The sequence below is a fragment of the Gadus macrocephalus genome, chromosome 1, assembly GCF_031168955.1.
Source record: "Gadus macrocephalus chromosome 1, ASM3116895v1".
Classification (NCBI taxonomy): domain Eukaryota; kingdom Metazoa; phylum Chordata; class Actinopteri; order Gadiformes; family Gadidae; genus Gadus; species Gadus macrocephalus.
In genome coordinates this window covers 12,696,167-12,709,128 of record NC_082382.1, presented here as the reverse complement: position 1 = coordinate 12,709,128, position 12,962 = coordinate 12,696,167, and the positions used below count along the sequence as shown (strand labels likewise).

General features: G+C 44.7%; 1 protein-coding gene across 11 annotated transcripts in view; it reads right to left on the bottom strand.

Annotated features, from left to right (window-relative positions):
* Positions 1 to 11,897, bottom strand: part of LOC132451183 (serine/threonine-protein kinase WNK2-like) — a 33,946-nt gene extending 22,049 nt beyond the window's left edge. For 4 of the 11 annotated variants that reach the window (XM_060043568.1, XM_060043857.1, XM_060043773.1 and 1 more), the window contains exons 1-4: positions 11,184 to 11,896; positions 9,969 to 10,790; positions 520 to 692; positions 16 to 236 (exon numbers count right to left, since the gene is read on the bottom strand). In XM_060043568.1, the coding sequence (XP_059899551.1) occupies positions 16 to 236; positions 520 to 692; positions 9,969 to 10,622 (1,048 nt within the window). In that variant the 5' untranslated portion in view covers positions 10,623 to 10,790; positions 11,184 to 11,896. Of the gene's footprint in view, positions 1 to 15; positions 237 to 519; positions 693 to 9,968; positions 10,791 to 11,183 lie in introns of all 11 variants that reach the window. The other 7 variants (XR_009524138.1, XM_060044073.1, XM_060043955.1 and 4 more) reach the window with 4 other exon arrangements.
* Positions 11,898 to 12,962: the final 1,065 nt, after the last annotated feature.

The following is a 12,962-nucleotide window of genomic DNA, read 5'->3' as shown; positions in this document are numbered from 1 at the left end:
GGTCCGGTTGCTTACCGATGACACTCTTGGCGAAGGAGGCCCTCTTGAGAGTAGCAAGTCCAAGGTCACCAATCTTCACCGAGCCCGTGGGACCAGTGATGAAGATGTTGTCACACTTGAGATCCCTGTGGATGATGGGGGGGGTCCGGGTGTGCAGGAAGTGGAGGCCCTTCAGGATCTGTCTGCACCAGCTCCTCAGCACCTTGGGCTTCATCACCTTGAAACGCTTCAGGTAGCTGAGGGGAGGAAGAGACAAACGTTGCCTTGTTAACTGAAGAATGGAGTATAATGGACCTCGGCCATTGATTAAGCACTTAGGCTTTCCTTATTACACAGAGGACTCAACGCTTTATTAAATCAATACAACTATTGACTTAAAAGTAGTATTATATTATTAAATATTCCATAACATAAGCTTGGCCGGAAGACCCCATGCACATTTGAAGACATGCCATTCCAAATGTATTCAAGTGCTCGTGCATACGTTCAGACAGTGATTGCTTTTCAACCAACACTCACGTTTTAAGTGTCCCTGAGGTCATGAGCTCCGTTACCAGGACGATGCACTTCTTCCCCTTCTGGGGCGACTCCCAGAAGTCGTAAAAGCGGACGATGTTGGGATGCTGGAGGCCTTTCAGCATCTCCGCCTCCTCTTTGAAGCGCTGTCGCTCCGCTTTGGTCAGCTTACGGTCCTAGACGGAGGCCAGGGGTGGAGAGAGTGAAGACACTCATTATTGAGGACTTCATTGATTAGGTGTGAAGAGCGTTGGTACAGATGTTTTTTTAGGGAATGGCCAGATGGAAGAGTTCACCTAAGAGCCTGATAAGGAAAGTGAGTGTCTTCAGAACACTATCTAGAACCGCTATAGGGCTCAGTAAAGCTTGACCCTCAGCCCAAGGGTCCCACTTAGACAACATAAATAACCCGGAAAATATACAACTCGATTTTCCAAATAAACCTTTATGGCAAAATTAAGTGGGAGTTCTTACATCTTGAAAAAAAGCGACCCGCCAGTTTGAACAGTCAATCAAATACAATACATTATTTGGAGTGTCTCCCATTAGCCAATGTGCAGCACCCTGGTTCTGGGCCCGACCCATGGTTTGAGAAGCACAGATCTAGCCCAGCGGTGCCCAACCTTTGACTTCGGGTGTACTTAATTGTCATCAAGACCTTATGCGCACCACCTCTTATGGTAAAAAGTAGATGAATACACATGCAGAAGCTGAACAAAGAGGGCCTGCACCCCCTTTAAAAACAATTGTTGCTGCAAGAGCAAAGAAATGCTTCTGCCTCCCACTGCTTTTGTTTACCAAACACAAAATAATGCAAAACATCAATGGAAAGCATTGTAATAGAAAACATGATCAAAAAGCCAAATGGAATGCAAAAAAAGCCAAAAAACAAGCCATAATAGTTTATTGGTGCAGTCAATCCATGAGCACAGGATGCCGCCATAGCCCCTAAAGCACCAGACTGGGCCGGATGTGTGCAGGGATGACCACTACACCAGTCTCCCATTGGAGCAACGGCTCCCACGTCAATGTGGTCACACCCACCTACAGCTACAGCGCAAGGTTACAGATTATTGATCTGGCCCTCCATCCTTCAACAGCTCCCCCGCTGGCCCCTTTCTTGTCCACTCCCTTCCCCTCTACTTAACTCAGTCCCCCCCACCCTTACCTCCTTCCACCACCACCATATCTGCAATCATCCTGAACGCCCTGAGAGGAGTCTGAATCAGCCCCTCCCTGCTCCAGCTCTCTTCCTCTCCAACTGATTCTCTCTCTTCCTCTCATGCATTCCACACACTCAACTTTATTCATCTAGAAAAATGTGCATACATGTGTTTTGTAAGAGGTCTAAAACAAATTGAGTATAAACCTAAACTACAAATGACACCAAACGACATGCATTGCCTGATCTTTGCAGGGATGTGCAGCGCCGTGCCGCATTTGCATGCTTGTGGGTGGCATCGCGCTGCATGTGCATGCATGTGTGTGGCATATTGAGTTTTGTGTGCAAGTGCGTGGGGGATGGGGGAAATTCACTGCACTCTAAGCGTTATGAATTATTCAGTTCTGCAGAGATCCCGCTTTACAGAGCCAATCTGAGCTAGGCAAGGCAGGGGCCTGAATTTAGGCTGGCATCGCCTCAAATGCACTATGTTTTGCATATTTATATATATTTTTTTTTACATGAAGGACTGGTAAAGACAACAACAGAATAGTGAGTGGGCGGGAGCTTCCCTGATGTATTGGAGCATCCCATTTGATTAAGGGTACACGCCCCCCCCCCCCCCCCCATCCCAAAGCCCCCTGTGCATGATCTCAGTGTTCCCCCATGAACTGTGGTGTATTCTCAATTTCAAAAACCCCACCTCCACCACACCTTTGCACACACACACAGAAGTGTTGTGCACAGCATGGAAGGATACACGTACAGACACAAAGGATTCTGGGACACATGCCCAACCCCCAGGATGACACACGCACACAAATAACTTTAAAACGTGTGTGTGCATATTTCACAAATCTTATCAACTGTGTGCTTGTGGCTAGAGAAAGCGCCCAGCTGGCCCCAGTACGCCATAGAGACTCCGAGGCGAGGTTAAACACAGAAAGCCACCATGCTGCGCAGCTGCCGCCAAGAAAATAGATGGTGACACTGGCAGGAAGTAATCAATATAGCTCTGCTCCCATAACTATTGCCACCCGCTTCTGTGACTCTATTAGCACAGCTGTGCTAGGCTCCCCCAGAGACTGGAGATAAACTGGACCTTGGGACCAAGACGTATACCCACAACAATTATTTCGTCCTTGACTCAGACACACGTAAAACGCAAAGCATGTTTTTATTTTTCGGTAAAATGATATGATAATCTATATCATTTTTTCATGATTGCTAAAATGCAAAAAAGAAAAGGCTTTCAAATCTGATTTTACTGGTCTCCGCCAGTCATTTCTTAGCAGTATGTGACTGTTCTGCTCTGACCCAAACTCTGGTCCCATCCTTGTCAGGACATCAACGCTAAGGGGGCATGCCAACACCATGGTGCATTTTGATGTTTGGGGCTCCGTCTGGGCATCGGTCATTATTGATGCTTGCGTCCGAGAGAGGGATAAGCTTCTCGGACACGTGTAGTACAACACAACGGTGTGCAAAGTTGGAGGGAGCCATGGGGCTTACATCTCCCCCCCTCCTTTCTAGAACTCAAACTGCGTTTTTCTTAACCGTCTACTAGAAAAGATTTACATAATTTACGTGTTTGAAGTAAATTGATTTACATTAATGGAGATTATGCTTCAATGTGATAAGAAAAAACATTACAGATGGAACAATCCATCACGGCATTCAGAATAAACTTCTCACCAACACCTAATAAACACACTTTAAATTACATCACAGGCCGATGGCAAGCTGCTATTGGTCAACAATTAACTAAATAAATATAAAGTAAAACCTTTGTTTGGATGTTGTAAACTTAAGTAGCTTACTTCTTAAAGAAACATTGCTACTACATTACACATCGCTACTAATTGTTGTTGGTCAACACAGTTGAAAAGGCTGTGTTAGATGAAGCCTATGCAACGTGGGCCTCCTTAAATCCAGATGAAGAGGCCCAACATTACAGCCCTAGCAACTTCATATACAAGAGAGGCATACATTCATAGATGAAGTGTTGGAGAGGAACACTTTAAGTGTATTGTCCCCATGATAATAAGCACCCGTCATGGGAAATAGCTTTTCAGAGGCACCAACCAATCTGTCCTAGCATGGCTAAAAAAAACACATAATGAGCACTGTTATTGACTGGGCAATTCAGCTAGTTGAAAACAACCATCATATCCCTGAGTCCCTTCACCATCAACATGGGTTGCTTCAGGATTTATTTACCTTCATTTCTTTTTTTTTACCATGACCCAATTACATGCTCAAGCTAGATCAAAAAGCTAGCCGAGTCCCACAAACTTGGTTAGGGCTAACAACCAGCGGTTCAGTGACCTACAGTAGGGCATGATTGTTTACACTCGAGTTGCCCACTAATAGAATCACGCAGCCCTATGATGGGGTATGGCTCTGGGGGAGAGAAGATTGGGGCGGGTCATCCGTTTGGCGCATCCATCAAAGTGACATATTGCTGATAGTGGGCCGCTGACCGTGTGCGGCAATCTCAAACACACAAAGATGGATAGTTCCCTCCAGAAGTGGCAATGTACTGAGGGAGCCATAAACGCTGGGGATGTGTGACTTCAGGATTTATTCACTGTGTGGAACCACAAGCATATCAGCCTGCACAAAAAAATATTAAAAAGAGATGAACACAACTGAAGTGTTCCTACGTCATCTTAAATCATTTCCATTCCAAGTTGGTTTGATTAATCAACTCAACAGTATAGCCAGTAGAATTATGCAGAATATATAGTAATTAGCAGGGTCAAGATAAAAACGGGTCAAATTGTACAGATAGACACTACGGTCAAGGAGCAGAGCTTAAGACCTTAAAAAGTACTTGCAATCTTTGAATCTTACTTCAACCTACATGAGTCAGCGCGATGTCCCAAAAATCTAAATAAATGTGAGTCAAGATTTCACCCCAGCATTACAGACAAATGTTGCATCACATCCTGCTGTGGTAATTTCCACGGTCAAATCCTTCACCTGAATGGAATCTTGCATTTGTGTTGTCATGCAGATCTTTTATGCATTCTTCATTAAGTACGCCAACAGACTGCAACCAATGGAGCATCTAGCATGGATTAATGGATACATTCACAGGGGGAAAGTAAGATGTCTACTACGGGTGCCCAATTCTCTGCCAGTAATTAAGTGCAAGGAACACAATAGATTTAGATCTAGCTTCTCAAGACCCTTTTTCAGAGATGCAAATGTAGCCAAATCTTAAATCATACACTGGTGTTGTATATGAATGGCTGACACATGACAGGTGGCCACGCCGGCATTAAAAAAAGTGGTTCCACTTATAAAAGGATGACACCACCCACTTTGCTCATCTCCAATTTCAAGATAGAAACCACAGCCAACCAATTCCTTTGAAGTGTAGAATGCTGCAGTTCCACTTAGCCAGGATAATGCAGAGTTATAATCAAGCACACAGCCGCTAGCCCCATTGTGTTCCATCCCTCATGAACCGTGGGTAGACTTGGCAGGCAGCTGCCCAGCCAGGCTGTTACCTTGCTGTTCGGGAGAGGACCAAGTGAGCCGCCTAAACCAAGCGCATTGGTGGCTGCAGGGAAATAGTAACAGTAGGGAGTGTGAGAAAGCGGGATGTGCAAACCTCAGACATCTGCCTTATTGAGGAGAACAGCTAAATAAGAGTCAACATGCATTAGTGCAGCATGACAAGTATGGCTGTACTGGGTGCATGAAAAAAAAAAAGGGGAGGTGAGAAAGGGGTATGAGATAAGTGCAGAGTACTGGAGAGCCCCACCCAGACACATATCCAAGACAAAGCTGACCAATGCACTCGCTGCACTAAATTTAACCATATTTACCTCATGGTAAATCGCACACGTGTTGCTGGAGGGTCGAATACAGGAGTAAGTGCTCAAGGATGAACGGGACATGGACTTGTCGGGCCCCAGTGCCGAGATAAAGCCCACTCACGTCACTAATGAACATGGTTAAGGCTGGCAAACAAACAACGCCTTCAACCAACGAGGATAAAGCGAAGAAAATGTGTGATTAAAGGCTTTCTTCCTTCTAGCAGTGTAATACTGCTTATGTAATGACCCAGACTACTGCTGGGTCATGTTCTAAATGATTAAAAACCTGTGCGTCTAAGGCAGGGAAAAAGAGCAAGAGCGAGAGAGACAAGAAAGCAAGAGACATGGGTGAGGGCGAACTGCACGTCATAGAAAACGAGAGAAGGGAGCAGCTTGCACCAAAAATGCTTAGACAATTAGTTTGGACAGCTTTGTTTAATGTATTAATATTTCTATGATATATTTGATTGACACAGTGTTCTCTCCAATGCATGGGCTTGATCTCTACTGACCAGTATGAGGGGAGGGCTAAAGAAGAAGTTGGGCCTCTGAGGTTCAAATTGCCATGGTGAACTGGTCGCACTACTGCGACCAGTTCTTTTAAAAATTTCAGAGAGCTGCCCGAGTCTTTATGCCCAATAGGCTGCCTTAGACAACTAATTGTCCATCATGATCAACAAAAGTGAATGGTCTTTGCTCCTTCCCTATGGGATTCTTCCGATAAAGTTTTGTTTGAATACCACATGATTGATAGGGATGGCACACCCTGCTAATTGTCATTATTGATTTGACAGTCAAATCTGGCTGTCTAGAAAAGAAGACCCCAAACTAAGCATTAGCATCAGAAAGCTACCGAGTACAAGCTACCCAGAATTGGCATGAGGAGGACTTAAGCATGCTTTTCAAATGCATGTGCCGCCTCATCTCTGAGTCAGTAGAAAAGGTGTTTTGTTATAATCTTACTCTGGATGTCTGCTTTACTACTAGACAACGTGACAGCTGGCAAAGACCTTGTAACCACTCCTATTTCCTGGCCGAGAAATAAACATCCATGCCTGATCTGACAATACCCACTATAAAAAATGTGAGAGTATGGTTAAATAACTGTGGTGCTATGATACCCATGGCTTTGGCTTGGATAATTCAATAACAATCAGTACTTTTTACTGTTTGCAATGCCGTGTAAAACACTAAAACCTAATGAAGCCAGTGTGTACATCGGCCGAGCACAACACTTTGAACCCTGGGAGAGTCAGAGGGCACGTTCCCCTGATTCAAGCTCAGCCAGGTCTAGGACAGAGGCTTCCGGAGCAGCCAAGCGTGCGGGGCACAGATGTCCCCAGCTGAACTGGCCGGGTTGGCCAGGCTCTCCGCTGGTTTATCGGCCGCTGCCGTGTAGGGGCACAGGGCCAAAGCAGCAGCAGCATCAACAACCAAAAATAAAATATTGGTTAGGTCATCAGCGGTCCATTAAGCTCTGATGACTTTACCAATATTGAATGTTTTTGTTAATCAAGTCAACAGTGTCCATATAATTGTTCACAGTTCAAACCGGTCCATATCTTCGCTATGCAATGTTTTTAATCACTTTCCATTACATTAGATTGAGGAGTCATGTGGAGATCACCTAGCTCCTGCATTAAATATAACCTTTGTCTTCATACCACAAGGTCTAAGTAGGAGGCCCACACAGGATAAAGGGGCTGTCAAAGTTCAAACAAACGAACGTCCTAAATTCCTAATGGGATAAATAGTCTTAATGAACACATGAGGCATTGCCGCATTGGGGCAATTTCGTGCCCTTAACAAACTAGGGTTTGGCAGCAGGTGGAGTACAGGGTGGACAAATCAAAAAGGTTTACACAGATTGGTTTGCAGAGTACATAAGAAAATGTAGGCAATAAAAAGATGCAACATTTACTCAGCACAGGCCTCTAATAATGAAGGATAAAGCACAACCACCATAACGTAAATCATACCATGATCAGATGACTCGTGTTGAAATATTTTTACTGGTTGTCTTTGGTTTCAGTCAACGATCAATGACTGAATAACTCACACCAGTTCCTACCCTAACGTTTGTGAACTCAAATCCATCATGGTCATTGTTCACACCAAGAGGACCTGGAGTTCAGCTCAGAGCCTGCATCTCCATCGCTTTCCAAACACTGAATGAGAATGGACACACACACACACACACACACACACACACACACACACACACACACACACACACACACACACACACACACACACACACACACACACACACACACACACACACACACACACACACACACACACACACACACACACACACACACACACACACCAGATGACACACAAAAGCAGGTAGCAATCGCTGCCAAGACTTAAGCTTCTTACATCATATGCATGTGACCGAAGTAACACTGTATGGTAGAGCTGAAGTATATGGGATTTTGATGGAAAATACATTTTCTTTATCAGGTACAGCGATACACAAATATTACAATAACCACTGCTAGCCTAAGCTTCTAACTTTAAGAATGTTATTATGCCATTAGCCATTGCAAGTCCATTAGGTTTTAATGACAAATCTTCAAACTGAATTTAATGATTTTAAACCCATTTTTTATATATAATAAGGGCGTGAACAAATATAGTAGTAGAACATCATTTGTTAATTAAAGTTTAAAGTCAGGTGGCAGGCTATCTTCCTCTGTCCTAAGTCCATGTTCCACTAAAAATCATCTGGATGTTTGGGCATGTTTAGCCCTATCCTATGTGCCGATTATAGAGATTAAACCTCTACCTCAAAAATGCTGGAACAACTGACCCACCAGCATGTCCAAAGTTGTCTTAATGAGTGAACCACGTGCTACCATTACTGAGCGAACACACAAATAGAATATGGAAACAATTGGAACTAAACTGTAGGAAGTTTCTAATTTATATCCACAAGCCCACTGAACAATGGTAAGAGGAACCAATAAAGCAGTACTCTTGAGAACAGATAACAGGAAAGCAACTACGGACACGTCCGTCTCTTAGGTCAACATTATCTGAGCAAGGGCCATCTGCGTGACAGACTGAGAAGAGATGGAAACCAGGCTTAGATGGGCACACAAGATGGCAGGAGATGGGGATAAACAAGAGAGAGTCGGGTCAAAACATTTGCAGGCGGCCATCACGTGACCTGTTTGAGGGAGAACAAATGATACAGCATTAACAATTTCTCACACACACGAATTGTGAGTCACAGCAAGTCAACTGACAGGAGAAATACAATACTTCCTAGCAACGTCATTGGAGTGATTGAGGTCATCCCCGTATCATTCAGTTATTGCATAGTCGTCGTCCCCCCCCTCCAGCCTGAGCCACACCTGTAACTCCTGACTGCAAAACGGCTCACTCTCATCTTGTGACCACACACACACACACACACACACACACACACACACACACACACACACACACACACACACACACACACACACACACACACACACACACACACACACACACACACACACACACACACACACACACACACTCGCACAAAGTGACTTCAACCCATGACATGAGTCTTTTTACACTTATTCACGTGGACTACGGCCTAAACATGTTTTTCCAACTCCACAGGCCAACTAATCGTTAAGGTCAATGGGGCTGCCAAAGTGGCCCCAGCAGTCCCTTCACATCAGCTGCTTCCTGTCTGCTTAGCTCCTGTCACAGATGGAGGCAGGCGGGGAAAACACCGGAGCTCCTCACAGCCAGCAGACGCACGCTGCTAGGCTGGGACATAAGCATACGGCCTCTAGTCCTTCAGACGTGCAACATTAGCATAGATGGTATTTTTAGTAGGAAGGGAATTGTTGTAACTCAGCCTGATCTATTGTGTCCATAAAGGATGGAACCCATTCTGTCTACAAGGAGGGAGGAATTGGAGGGCAAGTAATGCTCACGGTAGTGCCCTTAAGCCTCCTGGGAAACAGAGGGGAGAGCGGGAGAGATAGAGATAATCCCTGCTACAGTCTCAGAAGGACGGAAATAATGAGTCAATACCACTGGCACTGCACAGTATAAGCTGGCGCTTTTCATGCGTCTGTAACACAAGACAAGAGAGACTCTGCTTGTTCTTCCCAGCAGAAACCCTGAGTTTCACATCGACACAGGCACATGTTCCTACCTGAGACCCTTGGCGATAATCTAGACTACATAAAGTGTTTACGATTTTGCGGAACCTATTTGCAACATTCATGCGAGAAGTTCTGCTATTGACCGCTCCCTGTTAAGAGATGGATGCTATTCTGTCACGATGTGGCCCTTTTTTAACCCTCTCTAGATGCCCTAAAGAGGGCGAGAGAGAGACAATGAGATGTCCCATAATTTTTCTCGCTGGGAAAACAATTCCGTATTTCTCACACCAACAGAACTAAAGTATGGCTTTTGAAGAGTTTAAAAACATAAAATCGTACCTGTAGCTCACACCAGGCAACTTCCACCCAGGTCTCTGTGTCCAGGCCTTTGTAGACCGTCTTGAAGGATCCTCTGCCCAGCTCAATGTCAAATTTGAGGAATCTTCCCCCAGGTGAGGTGGAAACCGCCTTCATCTCAGCCTCTTCCTCGTTTTCCTCGCTGGACGCCTTGACCGCCACTTTCAACCCATCGCTGCACGTGACGACGTTCAGGGCATCTGGGCACTTCTCCTTGTCCTCATCGGCACCAACGCTCTCAGTTGCACTGTTGTCTTTTTGTCCACATTGACTCTCAGTGCTAGAACTTTCCTGAATTTCAGCCCTAGCCACCCTCGTTCGATCTACTACGGTGCGCAGGTTTATGTTTAGAAGTTTGCTCTTATTGTCACATTCAGGTGCTTCAAATGCCTGCTCATCTGAGTCAGAGAACCATAGACTTCTCCGGATGAATCTCTGATGCACGATCCTCTGATAATTGGAGGAAGGGTATGCACTAGGGTCACTGCCCCCTCTCACTAGTTTGGACGAGTCCATGTTATTGACGTTCCCGTCGCTGATGCCCTCATACATATTTATGTTGAGCTCGCACCGAGAGTTGGATGGATAATTGAGTCCTTGCGGGGGTTCCGTGTTTGAATCTTCCCCGGGATCCATTTTAAAAACTATCAGTAACGTATCCGGGCGGAATTTGCCATTGGTATAATTCCCACCACAATTCGGGGCTGAATACCTGCAGCGCCCACTCGGTGACGCAGTTTTTCAGCAAAGGCCCGTTTCGCAGCGACGGATGTCATAGACGGCGCGTTCAGCCAAACTGAAGAGCTGCAAAAGAATGCAGTACATAAAAAAAACGAATAACAAATACTGCACATCACTATTCAATATACCGGCCTAATTAATTCATTATTAGACATGTGGGGTGGACCGGTATGGGCCCCATGACCAGGGTTCACGGTGATTGTCAGAAATAGGTTACAGTTTAAGTAACGGTTGAGAATGAGCAATCAATCAAATTCCCGCACTATTAGTAGAACAGCAGCTATGTATGTAGCCTCTGTTAAAACGGCGGAAGACCACATTCAGACGGAAAACGACTCAACCTGTCAATATCTGCGGTCGAGTCACGTCAGTCGTCCTATTCGTTCAATTGGAAACATTTCCACTGGCGTGTTACAAATCATATAATTGAGTGATAACGTGATGAATGCCACTTACCCGGTCATACGAGGGGAGAACGGGGGCAAAGTGGAGCAAACTAACGCCAGCAGCACGCCACGAGCCGACGTTAGCGGGTAGTCCACGACAAAAGGTGGACTCCTAAACGCGCTATCTGCATGTCCTCATACTGACAGGCTAACGAATAAGCATGACATACAAATTCAGGCTCAATTCGTCCTCGGTTTAAAAACAAGCCCCGTGTCAATAACGTCTACGAATTTCGGATAGAAAACCTTACATCCATATCTCCAGAGGGATAGATGTCTTAGACGACGCCGAGCCCCTCCGGTATCTCTCTCAGTGGTGGCTGTGTCTGTTAGCGGGCTATCTGCAGCCGCACGTCTCCGCCTATTTTCACAGACGTAACTGTTATCTCACCGCAAAGTCTTTGCATCAAGTTCACAGCCGTGGTCGTTTTATACGTTCGCCACACCAATGTCAATGTGCCCGTTAAGAGAAGTAATGTGGTGTTTCCCATTCAGATGATGATCCACTTTGTTCCACGCCCCTGGTAACTGCCGGAGGACCGTCCAATCAGAAGGCAGCTGTGATGATGATTCCAGCGTGGCTGTAGGGATGTGAAACCTCAGCTCTCGACGAGAAACAATGATGGTGAATAAATGATATTACGCAAAAAAAAAAAGGAAGGAGTGTAGGCCATAGAGTAGCTATCGTTTAGGTGACGGAGAAGTCAGAGAGGGCCAAATGGCACATGACGCGCCTTCGTTTTAGTGCGTTACGCCCATCTGCATTCCCTGTCATCCGTTTTTACAACTTGGATTAACACCGGAGCCGAGCCAATTTTGCGAAAATACTTCCCCCTGTCTTCTGAAACCTAATAGTTATCAGCAGAATATGTTTATATTCCAAACAAAACCTCGTAGTTTGGAATAATATAATTTATAGAGACGAAATGCAATTTAAACATAATTAAATTAAACGGTAGACATATTGAAATGTATCTGCCATTTGAAACGATGCCTTCTTGGGATATAGTCTGGTGGCATTCTGTTTGGCACTTAAGTGATCTCATGAATATTTAATGCTGCCTCAGTTTCCAAGACACACACACACACACACACACACACACACACACACACACACACACACACACACACACACACACACACACACACACACACACACACACACACACACACACCTAAAGTCAGACACAAAATGCAGTGTTGTTATAGAAGATATATCGATCTTATAATTTAACAGGATAAGAGCTGAGCTCTATTATATTTAGTGGTGAAAGAAAGAATAGACTGTGTGTGTGGGGGGGGGGGGGGGGGGGATTGAGTAGATAACTGACAGGCAATAGTTCCCTGTGGTAATCAGCTGAGCCGTCACATGCAAAATGTCATTATGCTCAATAAAACAAGCAAATTGTGTTATTTTAAAATCTCTCTCTCTCTCTCTCTCTCTCTCTCTCTCTCTCTCTCTCTCTCTCTCTCTCTCTCTCTCTCTCTCTCTCTAAAGGAGACAATCGAATTATTGGGTTAGTCATTGGAAAAAATCTGTAATTTTTGTCTTATTTAACAATGATGTTTAAACATCTCACTGTATAAAGTACAGAGAGAGGATAAGGTGGGTAAGAACCGAACATTTTATTTTTAAATAAATGTTTCCATGAAACTATTAATCTGAAAGAGATTCAGGCCTGATTTAAATTAGCATAAAATGTGAAGAAAATTACATTTCTATAAGGGATTGAGCTGTATTAAGATACCTTCAGCTAATTGATTAGAGAGGCAAAGTTGCTATATCGTA